Source organism: Mesoplodon bidens (assembly GCF_964165515.1).
Source record: "Mesoplodon bidens genome assembly, chromosome: 3".
Taxonomy (NCBI): Eukaryota; Metazoa; Chordata; class Mammalia; order Artiodactyla; family Ziphiidae; genus Mesoplodon; species Mesoplodon bidens.
Genome location: NC_138178.1, coordinates 25891864 through 25919666, shown reverse-complemented (window position 1 = coordinate 25919666; position 27803 = coordinate 25891864). Strand labels below are relative to the sequence as shown.

The window sequence follows — 27803 nt, the reverse complement described above, 5'->3', positions numbered from 1 at the left end:
GATTTCTCTGGATGCTCTACGATTGGAGGTGGATGGGGACAACTTGGACATTAGAAATTACAGAGAAACTTCATCACAAAAAATTTGCAGCAACATCTCTGATACATGGTAATCAAGACAACTGGGTTTCACTGATTCTAATCTACTGTGGAATGGCTACAACTGGACAGCAAATGAGAATAAAGGGAAAAGATGGACCCACCCCTGAATTGCTGAAAGATGAAGAACTTCCGTATCTCTTGCTATGGCATCAGACTCCCTTGCCAGCTGGTTAGAAATGTGGATTTTTGAGCCTTGTCCCAGATCGAATGAATTAGAACCTTTGTGGGCAGAACCCCAAAGTCTGCATTTTAAACAAGATCCTCAGGTATTTTCATGCCTATTAAAATTTGAAAAGCACCGACAATGCACAAAATAACCTAACCTGGAGAGAAGCATACTACACATTAAGAAAGTGTGGTCCATCTGAATTTCCCAAATTCACACAGTGACTGGTTCTGATCAGGACCCAAGTCTGCTACTCCTCCATCTCCAATACCATTCTGATTACCTGAGGAGGGGCAGAAGTGCCCAAGCCCAGCATAGGCATGAAGCATCCATCATTCATCTTTAAAGAAAAAAGTCTCATTTGACTCATCTTCTCTCACTCTTCTGGCTAAACAAACACTGATTTTCCTCTTTATTAGAGAAATCTGCAGAGGGAAGAAAATAGTATTCAATACAATTGTTATTTTTTTAACAGCTTTAATGAGATAAAATTCACATATCATACAATCCCCCCCTTTAAGGAACTCTGCTCAATATTATGTAACAACTTAGATGGGAAAAGAATTTGAAAAAGAATAGATACATGTATATGTATAACTGAAGCGCTTTGCTGGACACCTAAAACTAACACAACATTGTTAATCAACTATACTCCAATGTAAAATAAAAAGCTTAAAAAAATCACCCCCTTTTAAGTATACAATTCAGTGGTTTTTAGTATATTCATAGAGTTGTTACCACTACACAACTTTAGAACATTTTCATTATCCCCAAAGAAACCCACAATCATTAGAAACAAGTCCCCACACCTCCTTCCCTTCAACTCCTGGCAATTGCTTTCTGTCTATATAGATTTGCCTATTCTAGACATCTGATATTAATGCTCTCATACAATATGTGGCATTTTCTGACTGCCTTCTTTGACTTAGCATAATGTTTTCAAGGCTTGTCCATGTTGAAACATGTATCAGTACTTCAGTCCATTTTATGGCTAAATAACATCCCACTGTATGGATATGCCACATTTTATTTATATATTCATCAGTTGATAAACATTTTGCTTTTTCTACCTTTTGGCTATTATGAATAATTCTTTTATAAACATTCATATACAAGTTTTTGTGTAAACTTGCACTTTTAATTCTGTTGGGTATATATCTAAGAGTGGAATTGCTGGGTCATACAGCAAATCCATATTTAACATTCCGAGGAACTGCCAAATGTCTTCCAAATTGGCTGCACCATTTACATTCCTAACAGCAATTTATGAAGGTTCCAACTTCTCCACAACCAACACTGGTTATTATCTTTTTTTTTATTATAGCCATCTTATGCAGTGTGAACAGTTCTACAATGAACGTAGGAGAACTAATATCTCTACAAGATCCTGATTTCAATTCTATTGGAATAGTACACAGAAGTGAGATTGTTGAATCATATGGTAGATCTGTTTTCAGTTTTTTGAGGAACAGTTATTCAAAGTAGTTGCATTATTTTGCATTCCCACTAACAGTGTACAAGCTTTCCAATTTCTCCACATCCTCTCCAACACTTATTATCTGTCAGGTTGTTTTTTGGGTTTTTTTTATAATAGCCATTCTGACAGGTATGAAGTCATGTCTCATAGTTTCAGTTTGCATTTTTCTGATGACTAGTGATGCTGACCATTTTTTTATATACCTATTGGCCGTTTGTATGTTTTCTTTGGAGAAATGTCTATTGAAGTCCTTTGCCCAATTTTTAAATTGGATTATTAGTTTTGGTATTTTTTACTATTGAGTTGTAGGAGTTCCTTATGTATTTTGGAGATTAATTTTTTAATCAAATATATGATTTGCAAATACTTTCTCCCATTCTGAATGATGCCTTTTCACTCTTGATAGTTTTCTTTACTGTGCAGAAGATTTTTAGTTTGATGTCGTTTTACTTGTTTATTTGGGGTTTTGTTGCCTGTACTTTTTGTGTCTTGTACAAGAAATGATTTCTAAGACCAATGTCAATAAAGTTTTTCCTATGTTTTCTTTAGGTGTTTTAAAGTTTCAGGTCTTATATTTAAGTCTTTAATCCAGTCTGATTTTATTTTTGTGTGTGATGTAAGACAAGGGTCTAATTTTATTCTTTTGGATGTGGATATCCAGTTTTCCAAGCACCATTTGTTGAAGAGGTTGTCTCTTCCACATTGTGTATTCTTGGCACCTTTGCCAAAGATCTTTGGATCGTATATGTGCGTATTTATTTCTGGTCCCTCTGTTCCATTTCACAGTCTATACTATTTTGATTACTATACCTATGTAATATATTTGAAATCAGGAAGTGTGATGTCTCTAGCTTTGTTGTTTTTCAAGATTGATTTGGCTAGTTGGGGTCTTGAGGCATCATATGAATTTTTGAATTGTTTATTCCTATTTGTGTAAAAATGTCCTTTTTTTGATATTTTGAAAGGGATCGCATTGAATCTATAGATTGGTTTGGGTAGTATAAACATTTTAACAATACCAATTCTTCCAATCCATGAACATGGGATATCTCTCCATTTATTTGTGTCTTCAATTTCTTTCATCATTTTGTAATTTTCAGTATACAAAATTTTCACCTCCTTAATTAAGCTTATTTTTAAGTATTATTTTATTCTTTTTGGTGCTATTTTAAATGGGATTGTTTTTCTACTTCTTTTTCAGAAATTATCACCGAACTAGGAATTTTGTCCCAGTTGGCTCAGTTCTACAAGCACAAAGCTATTCTTTCAGTCTGCCTTGGGCATGGGTGCCATTCATAAGCCATGCCATCTTAGGCTTTATCTTGAAACTTCCTATAGGCCCAGGGAATATCTGTTCTTTATCTTTGTGGTACTGCAAGTCAGCATGGAATGAAATAGTTACTTTGCTGTGCAGGTTATGAAAGAATTTTGACATCTCTAAATGCTGTGCAGGCAGGAAATGTCTGGACAAAGAGAGCTGCCACAAAAGAGCAGAGATAAGCAAGTCAATTCACAGAAACGGAAAGTTCCTTGAGGTCTGATTCCACTTTCCTTAGGAGGGAAATGCCCCTTTGAAAATGAGTTTCTCCAAAACTACTCCACACAGTCTCATGTGAATAAGCCTGGAAACCTGCTAACCTACTTAGCTAAGATGTAGATGATGACCAAAGAATGGCCTATTTCCCATTCCAGTTCACCTCCATAGACCTGAGAACTATTAGAAACACTGACAATTTGACTACAGGTGTATCAAATCCTTTAACGGTGTTGTCATGAGATAATCACAAAATCTGACTCTTAGACTCTCAAAAAAGTTTTTTTTTAAATTAAAGGTAATAAACTGTTAGAAAGAATAAAAATTGGACAATACATTGTTTATTTTTAATAAGAGACTATTTTTAGAGTAGTTTTAGAGTGACAGGGAAATTGTATACAAAGTACCGCAAGTTCTTATACCCCCTCCCCCGCCCCCAACTTTGCCCTGTTATTAGCATTTTGCATTACTGTGGGACATTTGTTACAACGGATGAGCCAATATTGATACATTACTATTAACTAGGGCGCATAGATTACATTATGGTTCACACTTTTTGTTGTACAACAGCTCTATGCATGCTGAAAAATGTGTATTGACATGTATCCACCATTACTGTATACATAATACAGAATAGTTTCACCACCCTAAAAATCCTACATGCTTCACTATCCATCCTTCCCTTTCTCTCTTCCTCCAAACCCCTGGCAACATTGATCTTTTTACTGTCTCTATATTTTGCATTTTCCAGAATGTCATACAGTTGGAAGCATAGAGTATGTAGCCTTTTAAGGCACTCTTTTTTCACATAGCAATATGCATTTAAGTTTCCTCCGTGTCTTTTTATGTCTTGATAGTTTATTTCTTATCACTGAATAATATTCTACTGATGGATAAAATTATGTATCCATACCCAAAGAACCTCTATATATAACTTGGCAATTATTAAAAGCTAGTATAATCATCCATGTGCAAGGTTTTTTGTGGATATAAGCTTTCAACTTATTTAGGTAAATACCCAAAAATACAGTGGCTGGATCACATAGTAAGAGTATGTTTAGTATTGTAAGAAACCCCAAACTTTCCTCCAAAGTAGTGGTACCATTTTGCATTCCTAGCAGCAATGAATGAAAGGTCCTGTTGCTCCACATCCTTGTCAGCATTTGGTGCTGTCACTGTTTTGAATTTGGTCATTGTAATAGGTGTGTAGGAGAATTTTTTTTTTTTTAGTTTCCTATTCCAAATGACAAATGACGTTGGGCAAATTTTCATGTGCATATTTGCCATCTGAATATCTTCTTTTGTAAAGAGTCTCTGAATATTTCTGTATTTCCAGAGGAGAAAAGTGAGACTCAGAGTTTAAGAACGAGTCTTTTGTCATACAACTACATACTCTAAAGACAAGATGGACAGCAAACTTTCTGACTTCCAGTCTAGAGACTTGTCCACTAGCCTCTCTTATGTCCAAGCACTTAAATTATGTTTCAATCAAAATACAGTAACGAGGACCAAGAACTGAGACCTTGCCCTATAAGATTGTGGCTTATTCCTACAAATGATATTATATTTTCTATTCAAGATAAGTTTCCAAGCAGTAACAACAGTACAAGGCAAAACACAGGTGGAGTATTTCTCACCTGGCACTCAGCAGGCTACCCCATAGATGCCCAGCAATTCTCTCCTATCGTTTTCCTAGCAACTCATCTTCAGGACCTTTTACATCAACTGTTTCTCTGGGTTATGTCTTCCTGGAAGGAGGAAAGGAATCTTGAGCTGATGAAATATACAGAGAAACCACTCCCATTATAATCAATCTCTAAGCAAAGCAACTGACAGTGTCCTTGACAGCTGAGTCTCACCTCTTCTGCCAAGCTGGGAAAGAGGTGCAAACAGGAGGGAAACCCAGAATAATCGGTAGGTGACTGTATGATCAGGCCCTGATGTGGAGTGAAGACTGAATACTTTCTCCCCTTTCATAGGGGATGGTTCTAGCCTGGTTAGTAGAACAAATTGGGCCTCCCAGAGTCACACAGGAACTCAATGACTTGACAACCCACATTGGTTTCCACTCATATTAAGTCTATTTTCTTTTGTATCCTCAACCCCAAACTACTATTGTTACCTCCTCAGGTGCATAGGTGTGATATTCCATACAGGAATGACATGACCATCATTAAGTTCCAAACACTGGCATTTGGATCCATTACCTGTTGCTCCTGTGACTAAGCAGACACTGATTTTTTCTTCTGCCCTCACAGGTTATGAATAACAGGAAGGTAACACCCCAACTGTACTGACCAGCTATTAGGAAATATGTGGGAGGAGAAGAAAAGTTAAAGCAGTACCCATGGCGTAAGAAGAGAATTGAAGCCAGTTAACTTGGTTGTACTTCTATCAGAGTGGTCTTAAGTAAAGTGTTATAAAATAATAAAGACATCATTAATTTTTTGCAAAATTTTAACTCATATTTTTAAGGAGTAAATTTTAAATTCCAGATACACTTACATTATTGTAAATTATTCTAAGAGAATGTTGAACAATTATTAAACATATACTGGACTAGAAACCTCCACATACCAATATCTTTCTTGCTTTTCCAATGATGAAGCCCCTTCTTGACCAAACATCGTTTGAAACACTTAGCTATCTTACACTACACTACACCACACACACACACACATACACACACAATTTAAAGGAATGATTAATGAGCGTTTTTCAAAATGTTAACCTTTAGTAAAGAAATAAAACTTCAAAATGAAAGAAAATTTGCTTTTTTACCTTTTCAATCAGAAAAAAATTATTTCATGTCTTCTTCTTTGATTTATAATAAGAATATCCAGTCCTGACAAGGGTGCAATCCTGAAAAGGGTAACAAAAAAAGACATGCTGGCAAGGTGCTTAGTGGAGGTTAATTATTGATAGTTTTTGCAGTATGCAAACAGACTGTTGGAGGGGTTATATCTTTCACCCAGTGTATAACTTTTAAAGAACTATTACAGTGTAACTCCTCCCAAATGATAAATATTTTATATAACTTATTATCTTGCTCAACATTATCCATAAAGGAAAAACCTCTAAACAAGTTAAATTATAATAAATTTGGGAGGAGTTAGGGAAATCATGAAACATTGATACAATGGAATGTTAAGAAGCCAAATAAAATTTAACATGTACAGTGATATCAGCAAAATGCTAAGCTGTGATTTTGGAAATTGTGTGTCCATTTTCATTTGTCTCAAGGGATTTTTTTATTTCCTCTTTGATTTCTTCAATGACCATTGGTTTTTCAGTAGCATATTGCTTAGTCTCCACTTACTGTTTGTTTAATTTTACTTTCTATAATTGATTTCTAATTTCATGTTGCAATCAGAAAAGCCTCTTGATACAATTTCCATCATCTTACATTTACTGAGACTTCTTTTGTGGCCTAGAATGTGATCTATCTTGGAGAATGTTCCATGTGCACTTGCAAAGAATCTGTTTCCTGCTGTTTTTGGATGGAATGTCCTTTAAATATCTGTTAAGTCCAACTGTTCTAATGTATCATTTAAGTCCAGTTTTTCCTTATTGATATTCTGTCTGGATAATCTAACCTTCGATGTAAGTGGAGTGTTAAAGTCCCCTACTATTATTGTATTCCTGTCAATTTCTCTATTTAGGTCTGTGAATATTTGCTTCATATATGTAGGTACTTCAAAATTAAATGCATATTTGTTCACAAATGTTATAGACTCTTCTTCGATTGATGACTTTATCATTATATAATGCCCTTATTTATTCTTTATTATGGACTTTGTTTTAAAGTCTACTTTGTCTGATATGGGTATTGCTAGAACAGGTTTTTGTTTTGTTTTTCCTCCATTTGCATGGAGGATATTTTCCATCCCCTGACTTTCATTCTGTGCATGTCTTTAGCTCTGGAGTGTGGCTCTTGAAGGCAGCATGTATACTGTTCTTATTTCTTTATCCAATCAGCCACTCTATGTCTTTTGATTGGAGGATTGATTCCTTTGACATTTAAAGTGACTGATAGTACTGTACTTATTGCCATTTTGTTACTTGTTTTCTGGTTGTTTTTGTAGTTTTTCTTGTCTTTTTATTCTTCTTTTAGCCTGTTATCTTTTGATTTGATAACTTTGTGTTATATTTGGGTTACTTTCCCTTTAATTTTTGTGTATCTACTATAGGGTTTTTTTTTGTTTTGTTTTGTTTTGTTTTTTTGCAGTACGCAGGCCTCTCACTGTCGTGGCCTCTCCCGTTGCGGAGCACAGGCTCCGGATGCGCAGGCTCAGTGGCCATGGCTCACGGGCCCAGCCACTCCGCGGCATGTGGGATCTTCCTGGATTGCGGCACGATCCTGTGTCCCCTGCATCAGCAGGCGGACTCTCAACCACTGTGCCACCAGGGAAGCCCTCTACTGTAGGTTTTTGATGTATGCTTACCATGAAGTTTATATATGTCAACCTATACCTATATCTACTTGCTTTATACTGATATCATTTAAGCTCAACACATTCTAAAAGATCTACATTTTACCCCCTTCGTCCTGACATTTTGTGTTTTTGATGTCATATTTTACATCTTCATGTCTATCCCTTAACTATTTAATTTAGTCTTTTACGTTTGTACTAGTTTATTTAAGTGGTTGATACACCACCTTTACTATGCATTTGGCTTTACTAGTGGGATTTTTCCTTTTTTATATTTTCTTATTTCTTGTTATAGCTTTTTCTTTTTCACTTAAGGGAGACACTAATATTTCTTGTAGGGTCAGTTTAGTGGTGATAAACTCGGTTGTTGCTTGTCTGGGAAACTCTTTAGCTCTCCTTCAATTCTGAATGATAATCTTGCTGAGTAGACTGTCCTTGATCATAGGGTTTTTTTTCCTTTCAGCACTTTAAATATATCATGCCACTCCCTTCTGGCCTGTAATATTTCTACTGAGACATCAGCTGATAGCCTGATGTGGTTTTCCTGGTATGTGACTCATTGTTTTTCTCTTGCTGCCTTTAGAATTCTCTATTTTTAACTTTTGCCATTTTAATTATGATATGTCTGGGTGTGGGTCTCTTTGGTTTCATCTTGTTTGGGACTCTCTGTGATTCCTGCACCTGGATATCTTTTCCCTTCTCAGATTTGGGAACTTGCTGCCATAATTTCATCCAATATATTTTCTGCCTCTTTCTCTCTTTTCTTCTCTTTCTAGGACCCCTATAATGCAAGTGTTAGTGCACTTGATGTTATCCTAGAAGTCCCTTAAACTGTTCTTATGAAAAATAATTTATTCTTTATTGCTGTTCTGATTGAGTGATTTCCACTATTCTGTCTTCCAGGTTGTGAAAACATTCTTCTGTGTCACCTAACCTGTTGTTAATTCCTTCTGGTGTATTTTGTATTTCAGTTACTGTATCCCTCAGCTCTGATTGGATCTTTTTCATATTTTCTAGTTCTTTGAGGTTCTCATTGTGTTCCTCTACTATCTTCCCACATTCAGTGAGCATTCTTAATACTATTGCTTCGAGTTCTTTTATCAGGTAAATTATTTATCTCTCTTTCGATAGGGTTTTTTTCCCTGAAGTTTTATCTTGTTATTTCATTTGGAACGTGTGTGTTTTTCTTCTAATTTGTTTGGTCTTTTCTGTTTGTCTCTATGAGATTAGGCAAACATTTACCTATTCCAGAGTCTAAATGTGTGTCCTTGTGTGGGAGCATCTCTATGTGGTCTGCCTGTGACCAGTGGCATTGGTGGGAGAGCTGGATCTAAAGTGAGCACAGGCCATGTCTTCTCCCTAGGTGAGCTGGCAGCTGCTGTTTTGGTGGGAGATAGGGCTGGAGTCAGAGGGACTAGAGCCAGAGTTAGGTGTGAGCTGAGGCTTCTTCTAGGCTCAATGGCAATTGGTGACCTGTTGGGGGTCAGGCTAGGGCCCAAGGGGCTGGAGACACACTTCTGAGTTGCCATCACTTTCTCCCTGTGCATGTGATGGCTGTCTCTGCCTTAGCAGGGACCAGTGCCAGAGCAGGAGGGGATGGAGCAGGAGGCTTTTGGCATGCACTGAGGCAGTCCTGGCAGACCGGCCAGAGCATCAAGCAGAATCCAATCTGCTGTCTCTGTTGAGACTGAAAGCAATCAAATCAAATGTGTACATGCTCTTGAAGAATGGAGTCTTGGTTTCTTACAGCCCTCTGGTAAGCCCCACTGGTTTTCAAACTAGCCAAGGGGGCTCGTCTTCCCAGTGCCAGTCCTCAGACCTGGGGTGCCTAATATGGGTCTTGTACCCCTCGCTCTTTAAGGAGGATCCCTGAGCCTGTTTATACTACTCTGGGTCACCTGCTAGGGGTGTGGGTCCTGAATGGATTGCTTCTCCTGCCCACCTACTAGGCTCTGTGAGGTTCTTTCTTGATAGCTTGGGTTATAGAGAGCCATTCTGCTACTCTTCAAGTTGTTTGCAGTGAGAGTTACTCTATATGTAGTGGTAGTTTTGATGTCTTCATGGAGGAAGGTGAGTTCAAGGTCCTCCGACTCTGCCTTTTGATCCCCCTCCCGAGTATCCTTACTTTGAAATCTTTATTATTTCACACACACCAAAATATGCAAGAAGCCTTAAACTAGAGACACAGATTTTAATTAGCTCCAATGATTATAGCAATTCTCTCCACACCCCTAGAATCAATAAATTCTGATACAACCATGGCGGATCACTCATAATCAATATTCTTCAGAATATGGATAGTCAGGGTGATCAGCAATGCTGAAAGAGAAGGAGGGAGATTAATTTTATTAACTCGGTCTCACACTTGTCAAGGAGAATGTTCCTCTGTGGATGCAGTTAGGATGCTCTAAAGCTCTAAATTTACAACCAACTCATTTACAGCATATATACATGCAGGCTCCCGGTCCATATGTCAACTGCATCTTCATATCCAGTTCCCACATTCACATGCAACATAAAAGCCACAGTGGTATCTACCTTGGTTGGAATTACAATTTCTAAGAAGGTCTAAGAACTACAGATGAAATGCTAAGGTCACTTCAGCCCCAGGTAGAACATTTGGCCCTGGATGATGACAATAATCACAGTAAGAATTTTGCTGATCTTTTTCACACATCCATCCAACACATAAACATGGAGCACCCCCCAAAATAGAGGGTGCTCTGTTAAGAAACTTCTAATCTTTTGAGATATCATGTATACATAAGTAACTATACCAATAAACAGGGATTACTATTTTCTTAATTTATAGTGTATTAAAACACTGGTTATCAAGGAATTAGTATTACTGCTGTTTTCCTTTTTTTCCATGTTTTTACTTCTCTTTCTAAGTTTGTCTTTTTCAATTCAATTCATTAAACAGTGCATTCTGAGCAATTCCATGTGCCGGGAGCCATGCTGTTGACCTAAGTCCACAAATCTGAGTAAGTCTAGGCATTCACAGCCTAATAAGGAGAACACAGGATACTTCAAAGATTTGAGTACAGAAAAGTAACTTTCCACCTTTTTTTCATTTATAATATCCTTTCTCAGAATCATGATATAGCTTTACAAACAAGAGAAAGAGTTTTGACATCTTTCATTTGAAACTAGATCTTTATCAATAATTTGTATTCCCTTCTCTCTAAATTCCCTTCCAAATTTCTCTGTTTGATTAGTCTTCTTTCTCTTCAGTCCTGATATCCTCCTGCAGTAACTGAACATGGAATACTATGTTTGTGAATTAAGTCAAAGTCGAAGAGGTAGGGGCTCCCCAGGGGGTGGACTCCTGATGCACAAAGGCAACACTGAGGTAAGTCTTAAATCAAGACACCAGAGAGACCCACACGATCTTATCTGGATGTATCCTGCTAAGCACACAGCAGTCACTCACTGGAGGGCCAGTTAAATTCATGATCTAATTGTAATTCAGTTTGGTGAGATTACAAGGATGAGGAAATGGAGTTATAACAGGGAAAAAGGTCCAGTGAAGAGATAAATTTGGAAGAAATGGATGATGTCTTGGGAAAGAAATGCACATTAGGGAGAAAAGCCACCAGACATTTAGGGGAGGGGATGGAAGCATGCCCCACTGTGCCTTCACAACACGGACGCACATTGGCCTTTATGGGCTCCTCCTCCATTAAAATATTAACATGATATTTTACAATTGTGTTAGGATAAAAATGAATGTATCCAGGCTGGATTCACTGTTACATAGTCATTACTAATACAAATCATTTCCCCCTGATTTAAAAAAAAATAAAGGTGAAACATTTTCCTAGGTCCCTAAAAGAATAGTGGGCTGTAGGCACTGTGCCTTCTGTATCTAATGGGTACGTCAGCTCTGAGAGGAAGTACACCAGGCACAGAGATGAGGGGCATAAAGTAGTGAATTCACCACAATGTGAACTTTGGTTATTTTACTTATGAGTTGTCCTGGGCCCTGCTCACATTTCTGTTAGGTCAGAGACTGAGCCCTGGAAGAAACCTCTGGTCTGAGGTCTACAGGAAGCCCTGGTTTACTCCTACACTGGAAACCAGGCCTGCCTTCCTGGTTAGGGAAGCTCAGTTTCTCTGCTGACCTACATGCTACAGAAAACAATGTGTCTGGACCTCCCTCCCACCCTCCCCATCCCACCCATCTAGGTCATCACAGAACACTGAAGTGAGCTCCCTGTGCTATACAGCGTGTTCCCACTAGCTGTCTATTTTACACATGGTAGTGTATATATGTCAATCAAAATCTCCCAATTCACCCCACCCCTCCACCCCCCACCCCCATGTCCACAAGTCTGTTCTCTACATCTGCGTCTCTATTCCTACCCTGCAAATAGGTTCATCTGTAAGGGGATATATGTATACATATAGCTGATTCACTTCTTTGTACAGCAGAAACTAATGCAATGTTGTGAAGCAATTATACTCCAATTAAAAAATAAGAAAACAATGTGTGTGAAATATATACAAGTCACTTACAAGAGTAAATCATAATACCGTACATTACTGTTGAGGCCATCAATTGCTTTCATGTCTTCTGGAGTTAATTCAAAATCGAGAACCTGGAAGGAAGGGAAGAATCACATTAACTCTCCCCCAAGGAGTTGGCCTCCCCCTGGGAACTGGAGGACTTTCCAGCTGGATGGAGGCAAGAAGAGAGTACAGGGAAGACTTGCCTGTCCTCAGCTTTCAAGTGAACCAGCCTGGGAACACTTCTGCGGGATCCTCCACCTCTCTTTCCCACTCCCTCTCCTTTTCTGCTCCATTTCACACACACACACACACACACACACACACAGCTTGCAAGGCAACAATCCCAAATCTTTCTAAGTGCATTACTTGTGACAGAAAACAAACAAACAAAAATCTTTTTCCAAACAAAGGGGCAGTTGGACAACCTGGACAGAATACTCGTACTTGACCAAACATTACACTGATTTTTCCTTCCCAGCACCCCTAAGTATGACACAGCTTTGAGCTTAAGCAAATATTGGAAGGAGAACCCCCTGCAGTGAAAACCTATCCGAGAAGCCCATATCAAACTTACTCATTCTCTATGAATAAATTGAACAAAAAAGATTATGTAAATGCCTTTGTAGAGAAAGTTATGAAATGTATTTAAAATATTAAAGAACACCTAAATAATTAGAAATTCATATCATAGTCATGGAATGGAAATCTCAATCTTGAAAAGAAATCAGTTTTCTCTAAAGTGATCTAGTGTTTCAATGCAACATGAACCAAAGATATAAAGATTTTTTCTTTTGTAGAAGTTGGTAAAGTGATACTAAATTTTATATAAAAGAACAGCTAGTCAAGAGCAGCCAAGACATCCTTAAAGAAGAAAAATGTACCATTCTTTAAAGCAAGACTTATTTTCCACTACAATAAGACAGTGCAGCAAAGTAAATAGCTAACTAGAAGAAAGAGGCCAGAAATGTACTTATGGACACTTGATACATGACAGAGTTGACAATGAAAATCTGTGGGAAAATATGGACATTTAGGTTTCTATTTAAGTGTATATATATATATATCCATTTTCATGTCATATTAGAAAATCAGTTCCAGGTGTATTACAGGGCTAAATTTGAATGGAAGACAAAAACAAATTTTCAGGGTAATATTTCCTTGCCCTTTGAATTGGCCTGACCTCTAACTTGCACTGGACAATGAAATTTGCCAGAAGAAGTGGTGAGTCAGTTCTGAGCCTAGACATGACAAGGATTTTTTTTCCCACTCATTGCTTTGGTATTATACCACTGTGCTGAGATGAAGACCAGGTTAGTGGCCACAGTCTAGCCGACTCTACATGAAAAACCATATGGAGAAGAGGGCTGGCTCCTCTGACAACAGCCAAATCCACCTGCTAAAGCGGCACTGCCTAGCTGCTCTGCATTTGACTGCAAAGACGTGAGACGGCCCAGCCAAGGAGAGAATAGCTTAGATGAGTGCAGGCTAATTGTCATACCACAGAATCATGAGATGCATAAATGATTTCTGCATTAAACCCCTTAATGGGGGCGAGTTTGCTGTACAGTTATGGATAACAGTATAATAATCGTCTCATACATATAAATCAAGAGACAACCTAATAAAAATGGACAAAGTCTTGCACAGGAACTTCACAAAGGCAGAAACTCAGGGAGATTAGAAGTATGAAAATGAAACTATGTTACTATTCAGAGGAATGCAAAATAAAACCATGATGACATGGAGGTTGAAGATCACTGCTGTAATCTGTGTGCTCCCCAAATTCGTATGTTGGAAAACTCACTTCTACTGTAATGATATTAGAAAGTGGGACCTTGGAGTGGTGGTTAGGTCATGATGGTGAAGGCTTCATGAATGAGATTTAAATAATATCATATATCATATAAGAGACTCTGAGAGCTCCGTTGTCCCCCACTACATTAAGACACAAGGAGAAGCCTGTGACCTAGAAGAGGGCCCTCACGTGACCACACAGGCATCCTGATCTCAGACCTCCAGCTTTCAGAACAGTGAGAAACAAATTTCAGTTGTTTCTAAAACACCCAATATCTGTGGTATTTTGTTATAGCAGCCCAACTGTCTAAGAAAATCACAATTCAATTTCGTCAACTGAGAATAAAGAAAATAAGATATCACTGGCAGGGTGACAGAATAAATTGCAGATGTAATGCTGGAACTAAAATCTCCATTTTCTGTCCAATCTTAATCCTATCCAGCCATGCCACCTCTCCTGTTGCCACAGTAGGAGGAGAAAACCATTAGGAATATACATAAGTCATACATGCATGATAAATAACAGGTAAATTATCTTGGCCCAAAGATAGTTTTGAGAGCTGGACAAAGAATGACCCCTGTGAAGGATATTATTTAGACCCCCTGTGCCCACAGCCCCACTCATCACCTGTATGTTCTCTTTGATCCGCTTCTTATTGTAACTCTTGGCCAGGACCACAACCCCACGTTGCATCTGGTAGCGAAGGGCAATCAGTGCTGGGGTTTGCTTGTGCTTTTTTGCAATGGCACAAAGAACTGGGTCCTCCAAGAGAACTGGGTAGCTCGGGTTCACCCTGGAAGGAAATTCAGAAATGCTGAAGATCTGAGACTGAGTATTCAGTTTGTTAAGAGGCTTCCCAAACAGACCAAGTAGGTCCACTCTAGACCACTGCTTCTCAAAATGTGGTCCATGGACCAACAGCATCAGTATCACCTGGGACCTTGTTAGAAATGCAAATTCCATGGCTTAACTGCAGACAAACTGAATCAGAAACTCAATTGTGGCACCTGGCAATCTGTGTTTACAAAGCTCTCCAGGTCATTTGGATGCATGATTGAGTTGAGATCAATGCTTCCACAATCATGGATTTTTTCTGTTTTACATCTCAGTGGCTGTTTTTATTCTCCAATCACAGCCCCAAAGTAAGTACAAGAGCATGAAAGGAGAAAGAGAAGGAAAAGACTGGGATATTTTTTAGTTTAATTTTCTCAGGTATTGATAAAAATTGAGTAGTCTCAAAATGAGAACTATTCATTTCATCATTACTTACAGTGTGCAATACTTCTACAGATGTTTACAAAAATGGTTCAAATTGTAATTTTTTGGATCATGATAGACCTGGGAGTTATATGTTATTATCCTGATTTTATACATTAGGTAAGTGAAGCCTGGAGAGTCTATTACTAGTAATGTGTTCCTTAGGTAATAAATAAGTAAATCATGACTTAAGCTTATGTCTTAGGTCTTAACTGGGGGATTATATATAGATTTTAATACAGACACGTGTTATTGATCAATCTACAACAAGATACATATAATATAAGAAAATTGGCTGGGTGATGGGAAGACAAAAGAGAAGGATTCCTTCCATTCCTCCCTTCTCTCCCTCAAGCAAGTTGAGAGTTATCTCCAGAGCACTGAGTACGGTATGACTAAAAATATTTCATCAAAAATGGAATTTTAGGTAAACTCTCCATTGTCTTCATTAGGGTTCATTACCAATCTTTTAATCGTTGGGATCCCAGAGCACCATAGGCAACAAGAACAATATCGTTTGACTTGCAGAAGTCCAACAGTTTGCTCTGATTGAGATAAGGATGACATTCCACCTGTAGAAGACCAACAAAGAAGAGTTTCAGATTATATGAAATGGTAATGTAAATATAACAGAGAAATGTTAGAAGTTAAAAAAATCTAGGGCTTCCCTGGTGGTGCAGTGGTTGAGAGTCCGCCTGCTGATGCAGGGGACACGGGTTCGTGTCCCGGTCCGGGTTGATCCCACATGCCACGGAGCAGCTGGGCCCATGAGCCATGGCCACTGGACCTGCACGTCCAGAGCCTGTGCTCCGCAACAGGAGAGGCCACAACAGTGAGAGGCCCGCGTACCACACACAAAAAAAAACTAAAGAAAAAGACTGTGTAACATTAAATTTAAACTGGAAGCATCAACATCAAGTAATGATTTTTTTAAAATACATTTTATATCTCTGTCCCTAAAAAGGTAAAAAATAATGACATTCCTGAGAACAAGCAACTCTAGGGACCAGATCTCAATTACTAAATACACTACCAGGAGACACGCCTAATTCCAGATCTGAGACAGAAAAACAACTGTTTGAGTCTTGGACATCAAATTTTGCAAAGAATTTGCTCCAAGACTCATGAAGAAATGTCTGAAGCACTAAAAGAACCAATTTGATGGGGATCCCACTGGTGACATTTGGTTAGATTTGAGCCTCAAAAGGAATAATGAATAAAAGCAAATGTAACACTGGGAGTAAATAAAAATCCCTGAGTCCCAAGTGATGAGAGAGAGAGAAAGAACAAAAATACTTGCCTCCACTGATGGTGATTATTACAATAAATCCTTTCTCAGAAACTGAGAACTAAGGGGAAGGAGTAAAGTTTGTATCCTGTCTTATAGGAATAAGGTATTTTATGCTGACTTAATGACAAAATTTTATTTTTGCAATAAAATGTCAGGTAAGAAGATCAAAAAGAGTATTTAAGTTGAAAATATTGAAAAACATCCCAATGAAATAACTAATTCAGGTGAAAGTTGTTGATGGATTCTCAACCATTATGTGAAAATTTGGGGAGAATCTAACTTCCCCAGATGACTAGGTAATTTCAATAGGGAAAATACACATTTCCAAACAAAAAATCTAGCTACCACTAGCTTTACCAGGAGAATAAAAGTGCCATCATTCACAGTGGGACAACCTGTCATCACGTGCTTCCTACTGGGATGCATTTGAAGGTCACAGCATGCAAAGGACGTGTTCTTGTCAAAATGTTTAACCTTAAGGTAGTAAGGAGTTCAGATCTATCTACTCATTTACAGGAACTGAGAATAGAGAAACAAATTAACTAACATCACAAGATGATAGTCTGATAAATCTATTATATTTGTCAAAAACCTGTCTGGATATCATGGTTACAAAAATGATTGAGTGACCACCATGCTAGGTTAAAAGAGCTTGAAAAACATGTCTCAAAGTGACATGTGAATCACAATGAGATTCAAGTCAACAAAATATTACATACATAAATATATATACATATATATATATATATATTATATATATATATATATATATATATATATATATATATATATATACATCTGGCAATGTGGCAAACTGTGAAAAATTTTGCCTACAAGAGGGAAAATGGATGTTCTCTATCATACCCTTAACTTTGCTAATATCTGAAAATTTTCACAATGAAAACTTGGAGGCAAAATTAATGCTAAAATCACATTAATTTTTAAACTTTTATAAATGAAAATGTTGATGCTGTATATAGATATATATAAATCTTGAATTTTACAAGCTACTTTTTCTGTAGAAGACTCTTACTCCTTGACTTCAGGTTGTACTTGTGGACATTACATTATATGAAATATAACAGTCACAGAAAAACAAATATTAATATCTAAAATGGTCAGACGGGAGCAAGGAGAAATCGGAAGTTTCTAAACATGGGTGTGAAGTCTATTACTCAAGATGAATAAATTCTAGAGATATGCTGTACGGCGTTGTCCCTGCAGTTAACAATATTGTATTACATTTTATTGTATAGTATTGTATACTTAAAATTTAAGAGGACAAATCTCTTATTAAGTTTTCTCACCACAAAAAAAGTAAAAATACAACAAAAAATATACGAGCACAGGATCAAACAGAGAAAAAATGTGTTTAAACATTTAATTTTAAGGGAGAAATCAATGGGAGAACCATACCAAGACCGAGTAAATCACAAGGTCTGCTCTAATTCCTGAGTGACTATTTCATCTACTGTTAGTATCACCATAAGACGTTAACTTCACCCTCTAACCTGGATGAATTTCATAGTCTCCAGCAAATTTTTCTGTACTATGCTTCCTGTTGAAGATCTCTAAAAGCAGAGACACTAAGACTAAGGACTCAGGCATCTGAGCCCCACACAAACTCTTAAAACCTCAATGAGATCTCATTTTCACTCTTTATTTGCTTCTCATTCTATGTTTTCATGGCCTTCCTACCTGTACACAGTTCCCTCCAAGGCACTTTCACCATCCAATTTCTGGTCATCCTTTACAGCTCAGGGAAATGCCACCTTCCTCTAAGTTCTGGGTAACTATTCTAACTCTCCTTTATCTCCTTTACCTTCCCTAAATTCCTACCCACAATTTAGCAGGAAGCCCTCCCCATCTTTTCCACCAAGACTTAATCACACAGAGATACCATTCTGGGTTCTATTCACGCCCTTCCAGACAGAGGCTCTGCTCTCTAGAATCTTCTGTCCCACAAAGGTAGGATGAATAGGAGCGGAAGACAAATAGATATCTGGCTCTACTGCAGGAAGGAGGTTATGAAGAGCAGAAAGGAGAGGAGATGGAGGCTGCTCACCTGGTTGCAGACTGGCTTGTACTTGAGCCCCGGCTTGTTCAGGATCTTCTCCAGCTGTTTGCGGTTAAAGTTGGACACCCCGATGGACTTGGCCAGTCCTGCGTCCTTACACTTCTCCAGGGCCTGGGGGGGAAGGGGTAGTGAACATGATTTGCAATGGGCTATAGAGCAAGAATAAATGCTGAAAAAATGCTAACAGGGTCAACTGTCAAGAATTAGCATGGATTATCAAGAAGAAAAAAGGGGAAGAAGGTTGTGACACAAGAATAAGAATTACGGGACTTCCTGGTGGCGCAGTGGTTAAGAATCCGCCTGCCAATGCAGGGGACACGGGTTTAAGCCCTGGTCGGGGAAAATCCCACATGCTGCGGAGCAACTAAGCCTGTGCACCACAACTACTGAGCCTGCGCTCTACTGCGAGAGGCACAGAGCCTGCGAGCCACAACTACTGAAGCCCACGTGCCTACAGCCTATGCTCTGCAACAAGAGAAGCCACCACAATGAGAAGCCTGTGCCGCAGTGAAGACCAAACGCAGCCATAAATAAATAAATAAATTTATAAAAAATAAAATAAAATAAAATAAGAATTACTGTCTCTTCCTTAGAAAAACTCAGAAGAAGATATATCACACTGAAGGAAAGAGATGCTTATCTTCATTGTCCCAAATTCTTCTCCGTTTCTCTCTGTGAACATTTCAGCAATGATTTCGTCCACACCACCCCAGCATAACAGCCCTTTAAAGTTCATGAACTGCTGAATCTGATGGTCCACAGCCCATTCTCACAGGTGGAAGAAATGAAGGGGGTTCCCCCTCTCCTGACTTCCTCCCCTGGGCTCTCTCCTCCACGGACTCACCTCCCACGTGCGACAGAGATCCACTGTGTCAAATATCATTTTTCCATTTTCATCTTTGGGAAAAAGTTCCTCCCCTGGCTGGAATAAAATAGAAGCAGTCATTTTAAAGATGTCATTAAATAATTTCCCCACACTTAACCAGGCTGCCAGGCACATCTAGGACCAGGACACTAAACATCCATGAGGTAGATGTAGTAACATTCTAGATCTCTTACACTTACTATATGTTTTAATAAATAGAATTTTCCTAGGTCCCAACGGGGGCTTAGAGTGACTTATGTAAAGAATGGCAATAAGTTACATGGCTTTATTTCCAGAAAAAAAGTGCAATCTCGACTTAAGCCTGACAATCCGATTTCCTTTTCCCTCTGAACATCTGATAGCCCTAGGGCAGGCACATGAATCAGCAAGGCTATTTTTAGGTTAATATGGAATATGGAAGATCCAGACATGCTCTCAAATGTTAATGACCATGAGCCTTGAACTGATCAAGGTTAATTTGCCACCAAAGGAAAATGTTGAGGTAAAAATAAAGCAAACCAAGAGTACTACAAAGTTAAGGGATAGAAAAAAAGGAGACATTTCTGAAGAGTACTGCAAATCCTTAAATCTATCCATGGCTGGGACTTCCCGTCTACATAGTCCAATAAACTCTTTCACATAGGGTAGTTTGAGTAGATTACTGTAACTTCAGATCAAGAGTTCTACATAATGCAGTTCTTAATGGCTAAGTGCAGTCTACAAAACTCATTGTGAAGACAGCCAATGGTGTAGGCAAGGTCTCCCTAGTCCCTGTAAAGGATGCTAGGTTTAGACCCACCCAGAGAGAGCACCACCAACTCCGGTCAATTTGAAAGGGTGAAAGAGGAGATAAACTTATCATGTTCAAGTGTAAGGCAGCTTCATTGCTCACCACTGCTGCACCAAACTGTGTGTTCATGAAATCCCCAAGAGGCTCGGGACACTGTGTTGAACACGTCTATTTTTATTTCCTCAAGTTTTTAAGGCAGAGGATGTGAGATTGTTGAACTCTTTTCTCTTGGAGGCATGGAAAGGAAATTAAGGATTCAAAGAAACCCAGTAAAAAGATAATCAGAAATTATGATTTTGGGAACTCTACTCTAGTGTAATCATCCCTACATCTTACTAAGAAAAATCTGAATTCAACCATCCATGCAAGTTGATAGATATTCTCACACAAGAAATAAAATTGATGTGATCACACAAATTGCAAACCTTCAGAGCCGCTGGAAAATGAATAATATAGAGATCAACATAATCCAGTTGAAGATTTTTCAGTGACTTTTCCAAGGATGGTTGAACGAACTCTGGTCGAAGGAAAGTGGACCAAAGCTGCAGAGGTTAAAGAATGGGAGCTATGTTAAATTAATGCCTTAGGTAATTTTGTTTTTCTTTCACCTAAAAATTAGACAGTTTTCCTGATTAGAAACAGATGACCACAGAGGAAAATCACTCTGTTTCTTTTTCAGTTCCATTTTTTATCTAACCAACCCAAGTAAACTTTATTATTTGATTGATTTTATCATCAGTACATCATTCACAATAAAAAGAAATGATCCAAGAAATAAAAAATATTATCAAACAATTACCGTACTCATCATCTGAATTATGTTTGATAGAGTTTAAAAGCAGTTCACAAACTTAATCTAATTCTATCAAAGAATCAATCCTCTCAGGAATTAGTATCTGTTTGTTTACATAACTGTAGGAAAAGTGCTTTGAACATGTTAATATGAGCAGAACATAATTCAAGACACTTTTGCTAGATCTTGTGTAATATACAAACTGCCTCTCCTATTGCTCTCTCTCATTGATGGACGTAAGAACTGAGATTTAGAATTTGAAGAAATTTTAGAAAGTCCCCTAGATGATAAGAAAGGCTATAATCTGATCACAGTTCTGTCTGATTCATTAGCCCATATGAAATCACACAGCTCTGGTCTAGGATCAGAGAAGTAAAGTGACTTTACTTTAAAATTAAAATTTGAACACAGCAATTATGAGAATGCCATCATCACTCTCATTTTCTTTTTGGATACCAGATTTAATATACAAATATGTGTGGAAAAAGTTATACCAATAAGCACAGTTCACCAAACAACTACTCATCCTATTATATAATTGTCACCTGTGCACAATCATGTTGCACACATGTGCACACTCACACAACACACACAGCACCTTTGAAGTGTAGAATATGTCTTCTCTCTTCACAGTGCCATCTGCAATCTTGCTGCGAATGGCCTGTCCAACCTGCTCTTCATTTTGGTACAAATGAGCACAGTCAATATGGCGGAACCCAACATCAATAGCAAATTTGGTGACCTCCAGAGCTTCACTCTTAGGAACCTACATAAGCAACAAAGGTAGTAGTTGGATATCCACAGGATTAAGAGATTGCTAAAACACAAGATTTGATCTTCCCAAGAATCAACTTTTCTTCATGCACTTGGTTAGTTCTGCATGTGTGGTGAAGAACGCGTAACAGTTTCTCTCAATGTTCCTGGTAAGTAATTAAAGTTGGACATCCAGGAAATCCTTCAATCCCAGGCAATCACTGGTTTATCACTGGCATTAGAGGTCCCCAAGACCACCTCCAGTTTCAGTGATTTTCTGGAGGAACTCATAAGACTGAGCATAAAGTTGTAGTCATGGATATGATTTGTACAGTGAGATATTTTAAGCAAACTCAACAAAGGTATAAGGTTCATGGTACAAAGCATCAAGAAACAAGATGAACGCTTCTAAGAGTCCTCTGTCTACCAGTGTAGCCACACAGAATACACCAAATAAAAACCGTATCTATTCACGGTGTACAAAGTGATGTTTTCATATAAGTATCTATTGTGATATGATTTACCACAATCAAGATAGTTAACAGATTCATCACCTCACATAGCTAACTTTTGGGTGTGGTGAGAACACTTAAGATCTACTCTCTTAGCAAATCTCAAGAATATAACCCATTATTATTAACTATAATCACCATGTTGTACATTAGGTCTCAAGAACTTATTCATCTTATAACTGAAAGTTTGTACCCTTTGACCAATATCTTTACATTTTTCCCAGCCATGGCCCTAGCTTCTGGTCACCATGCCTCTATGCTTCTATGAGTTTGATATTTCTGTTTCTATGAGTTTGATTTTTTAAGGTTCTACCCATAGAGAGATCATGCAGTATTTGTCTTTCTATGTCTGGCTTATCTCACTTAGCTTAATGTTCTCTGGGTTCATCCATGTTGTTGCAAATGGCGGGATAACTTCTTTTATAAGGCTGAATAATATTCCGTTTCTTTTTATGTAATTCAGAATCTTTTCTTTTTCAAGGAGGTAGATACTTGGTCTAACTGCCCTTTGTTGGGTCTAGTCCTGGTTTTCCTTAAATGTACGGGCATTCGGAGATGTACCCAGGAATGAACCAGTGAGCTTCAGGAATAGCCTGGACCCTTACCTCCCCTCATCCCACTTTACGCTGCAAATTAAACATGCCCAGGGGCTTCCCTCGTGGCACAATGGTTAAGAACCCGCCTGTCCGAATTCTATCAAACATTTAGAGAAGAGCTAACACCCATCCTTCTCAAACTCTTCCAAACAATTTCAGAGGAAGGAACACTCCCAAACTCATTCTACGAGGCCACCATCACCTTGATACCAAAACCAGGCAAGGATGTCACAAAGAAAGAAAACTACAGGCCAATATCACTGATGAACATAGATGTAAAAATCCTCAACAAAATACTAGCAAACAGAATCCAACAGCACATTAAAAGGATCATACACCATGATCAAGTGGGGTTTATTCCAGGAATGCAAGGATTCTTCAATATACACAAATCAATCAATGTGATACACCATATTAACAAGTTGAAGGAGAAAAACCATATGATCATCTCAATAGATGCAGAGAAAGCTTTCGACAAAATTCAACACCCATTTATGATAAAAACCCTGCAGAAAGTAGGCATAGAGGGAACTTTCCTCAACATCATAAAGGCCATATATGACAAACCCACAGCCAACATTGTCCTCAATGGTGAAAAACTGAAACCATTTCCACTAAGATCAGGAACAAGACAAGGCTGCCCACTCTCACCATTCTTATTCAACATAGTTTTGGAAGTTTTAGCCACAGCAATCAGAGAAGAAAAGGAAATAAAAGGAATCCAAATTGGAAAAGAAGAAGTAAAGCTGTCACTGTTTGCAGATGACATGATACTATACATAGAGAATCCTAAAGATGCTACCGAAAAACTACTAGAGCTAATCAATGAATTTGGTAAAGTAGCAGGATACAAAATTAATGCACAGAAATCTCTGGCATTCCTGTACACTAATGATGAAAAATCTGAAAATGAAATCAAGAAAACACTCCCATTTACCATCTCAAAAAAAGAATAAAATATCTAGGAATAAACCTACCTAAGGAGACAAAAGACCTGTATGCAGAAAATTATAAGACACTGATGAAAGAAATTAAAGATGATACAAATAGATGGAGAGAGATACCATGCTCCTGGATTGGAAGAATCAATATTGTGAAAATGACTCTACTACCCAAAGCAATCTACAGATTCAATGCAATCCCTATCAAACTACCACTGGCATTTTTCACAGAACCAGAACAAAAAATTTCAAAATTTGTTTGGAAAAATAAAAGACCCCGAATAGCCAAAGCAATCTTGAGAACAAAAACCTGAGCTGGAGGAATCAGTCTCCCTGACTTCAGACTATAGTACAAAGCTACAGTAATCAAGACAGTATGGTACTGGCACAAAAACAGAAAGATAGATCAATGGATCAGGATAGAAAGCCCAGAGATAAACCCACGCATATATGGTCAACTTATCTTTGATAAAGGAGGCAGGAATGTACAGTGGAGAAAGGACAGCCTCTTCAATAAGTGGTGCTGGGAAAACTGGACAGGGACATGTAAAAGTGTGAGATTAGATCATCCCCTAACACCATACACAAAAATAAGCTGAAAATGGATTAAAGACCTAAATGTAAGGCCAGAAACTATCAAACTCTTAGAGGAAAACATAGGCAGAACACTCTATGACATAAATCACAGCAAGATCCTTTTGGACCCACCTCCTAGAGAAATGGAAATAAAAACAAAGATAAACAAATGGGACCTAATGAAACTTCAAAGCTTTTGCACAGCAAAGGAAACCATAAACAAGACCAAAAGACAACCCTCAGAATGGGAGAAAATATTTGCAAATGAAGCAACTGACAAAGGATTAATCTCCAAATTTTATAAACAGCCCATGCAGCTCAATAGCAAAAAAACAAACAACCCAATCCAAAAATGGGCAGAAGACTTAAATAGGCATTTCTCCAAAGAAGATATACAGACTGCCAACAAACACATGAAAGAATGCTCAACATCATTAATCATTAGAGAAATGCAAATCAAAACTACAATGAGATATCATCTCACACCAGTCAGAATGGCCATCATCAAGAAATGTAGAAACAAGAAATGCTGGAGAGGGTGTGGAGAAAAGGGAACACTCTTGCACTGCTGGTGGGAATGTGAATTGGTACAGCCACTATGGAGAACAGTATGGAGGTTCCTTAAAAAACTAAAAATAGAACTACCATATGACCCAGCAATCCCACTACTAGGCATATACCCTGAGAAAACCATAATTCCAAAAGAGACATGTACCAAAATGTTCATTGCAGCTCTATTCACAATAGCCCGGAGCTGGAAACAACCTAAGTGTCCATCATCAGATGAATGGATAAAGAAGATGTGGCACATATATACAATGGAATATTACTCAGCCATAAAAAGAAACGAAACTGAGCTATTTGTAATGAGGTGGATAGACCTAGAGTCTGTCATACAGAGTGAAGTCAGTCAGAAAGAGAAAGACAAATACCGTATGCTAACACAGATATATGGAATTTTTTTAAAAAAAGTCATGAAGAACCTAGGGGTAAAACGGGAATAAAGACACAGACCTACTTGAGAATGGACTTGAGGATATGGGGAGGGGGAAGGGTAAGCTGTGACAAAGTGAAAGAGAGGCATGGACATATATACACTACCAAACGTAAGGTAGATAGATAGTAGGAAGCAGCCGCAGAGCACAGGGAGATCAGCTCGGTGCTTTGTGACTGCCTGGAGGGGTGGGATGGGGAGGGTGGGAGGGAGGGAGATGCATGAGGGAAGGGATGTGGGAACAGATGTATATGTATGACTGATTCACTTTGTTTTAAAGCAGAAACTAATAAAAAAAATAAAAAATAAAATAATCTACAAAGATATACTGTACAACACAGGGAATATAGCCAATATTTCATAATAACTATAAATGAAGTATAACCTTTAAAAATTGTGAATCACTAATTGTATACCTGTGATTTGTATAATACTGTACATCAACTATACTTCAATAAAAAATAAATTAAAAAAAAAAAAAAAAAAAGAACCCGCCTGCCAACACAGGGGGACACGGGTTGGAGCCCTGATCTGGGAAGTTCCCACATGCCGCAGAGCAACTAAGCCTATGTACCACAACTACTGAACCTGCACTCTAGAGCCCGTGGGCCACAACTACTGAAGCCCACATGCCACAACTACTGAAGCTGGCATGCCACAACTACTGAAGCCAGCACACCTAGAGCCCGTGCTCTGCCACAAGAGAAGCCACCACTTGCCACAACTAGAGAAAGCCCACGCAAAGCAAAGAAGACCCAATGCAGCCAAAAATTAATTAATTAATTAATTAATTTAAAATAAATGAATAAACATGTCCTGTCTTCAATCTCCAAAGTGTCTCTGAATATTTCCTTCTGTTTTATAGATGAAAAAGGTGAGGCTCAAAGTTTAAGGACCAGTTCTTTGTCATACAACTATGTACTCCAAAGACAAGATGGACAGCAAACTTTCTGGCTTCCAGTCTAGCAAATTGTCCATTTTGCCCCTCTTATACCCAAGCACTGAAGATTATAGTTTAATAAAAAATATATTACAAAAAAACAAGAATTGAAACCTTGCCCTATAAGACTGTAGCTTATCCTCTCAAGTGATATTATATATTCCATTAGAATAACTTTCCAAGCAGAAACAGAAAAACAAGGCAAAACACAGACGGAGCATTTCTCGTCTGGCACCTAGCAGGCACAACACAGTAGAAGAGCAATTCTCTCCCATTATTTTTCATTCACCTCATCTTCAGGACCTTTTACCTCAAATACTTGTTTTTGGAAAGAGGAAAGAGTTCTTGAATGAATGAAACATACAGAGAAACCACACCATTGCAATCACCGTCAAAGCAAAGCAGCTGACAGTCAGTGTTCTTGATGGCTGAGTTTCACCACTTCTGCCAAGCTGGAAAAGAGACAGACACTGGAGGGAAACCCAGAATAATTGGTAGGTGACCACAGCTTCAGACGCTGATGCCGAGGGAAGACTGAATGCTTTCTCCCCTTTCATAGGGGTTGGTTCTAGCCTGGTTAGTAGAACCAAGTGACCCTCCCAGAGTCGCACTGTAACTCAATAATTTGACAACCTAAGTCCACTTCTACTCATGTTACATCCATTTTCTTTTCTAATCCTAACCCCAGCCCACAACTGTTACCTCCTCAGGGGCATAGGTTCCAAATCCCAGAATGGGAATGAAGTGGCCATCATTAAGTTCCAGACACTGGCATTTGGGGTCCATTGCCTGTTGCTCCTCTGACTAAGCAGACTCTGACTTTTTCTTCTGCCCTCACAGGCTATGAATAACAGGAAGGTAACACCCCACTGTACTGTCCAATGTTAGCAGAAATATTGCAGGAGGAGCATGATTAAATCAGTAGCCATGGAGTAAGGAATATTTGAAGGCAATTAACTTGTTTGGGTTTTTTAACAGAATAATATTAAGTATTGTATAATGATAAATAAATCACTAATTGCTTGGGAATATTTTACCTCATATTTTTAATAAGTAAATTTATAATTCTGGATCCACTTACATTACTGTAAATTATTGCATGGGATTTGCTGAACAATTATTGACCATATGTTAAGACTAGAAACCTCCACATACCAATCTTTTTTGTTTTTCTAATTATGAAGCAAAACCTTGACCAAACATCAATTGAAACAATTAACTATATTACAGCACACACACACACACACAATCACACAACTTAAAGGAGTGACTAATAAGCATTTTTCAAAATGTTAGCCCTTAATAAAGAATGAAAACTTCAAATGACAATAAATTTGCCTTTTGACATTTCCCACCAGGAAAATTATTTTGCTTACAGATGGGGGTGAAATCCTGAAAAT

General features: G+C 38.1%; 1 protein-coding gene across 6 annotated transcripts in view; it reads right to left on the bottom strand.

Annotated features, from left to right (window-relative positions):
- Window positions 1–27242, bottom strand: part of LOC308614728 (dihydrodiol dehydrogenase 3) — a 42954-nt gene extending 15712 nt beyond the window's left edge. For 3 of the 6 annotated variants that reach the window (XM_081229344.1, XM_081229346.1, XM_081229347.1), the window contains exons 1-3: window positions 6060–6166; window positions 4916–5026; window positions 551–692 (exon numbers count right to left, since the gene is read on the bottom strand). In XM_081229344.1, the coding sequence (XP_081085470.1) occupies window positions 551–637 (87 nt within the window). In that variant the 5' untranslated portion in view covers window positions 638–692; window positions 4916–5026; window positions 6060–6166. Of the gene's footprint in view, window positions 1–550; window positions 693–4915; window positions 5027–6059; window positions 10031–12229; window positions 12313–14645; window positions 14812–15737; window positions 15848–18631; window positions 18755–19487; window positions 19566–20723; window positions 20841–21689; window positions 21858–26780; window positions 26825–27105 lie in introns of those variants that run through there. The other 3 variants (XM_081229348.1, XM_081229349.1, XM_081229345.1) reach the window with 3 other exon arrangements.
- Between the last annotated feature and the right edge of the window lie 561 nt (window positions 27243–27803).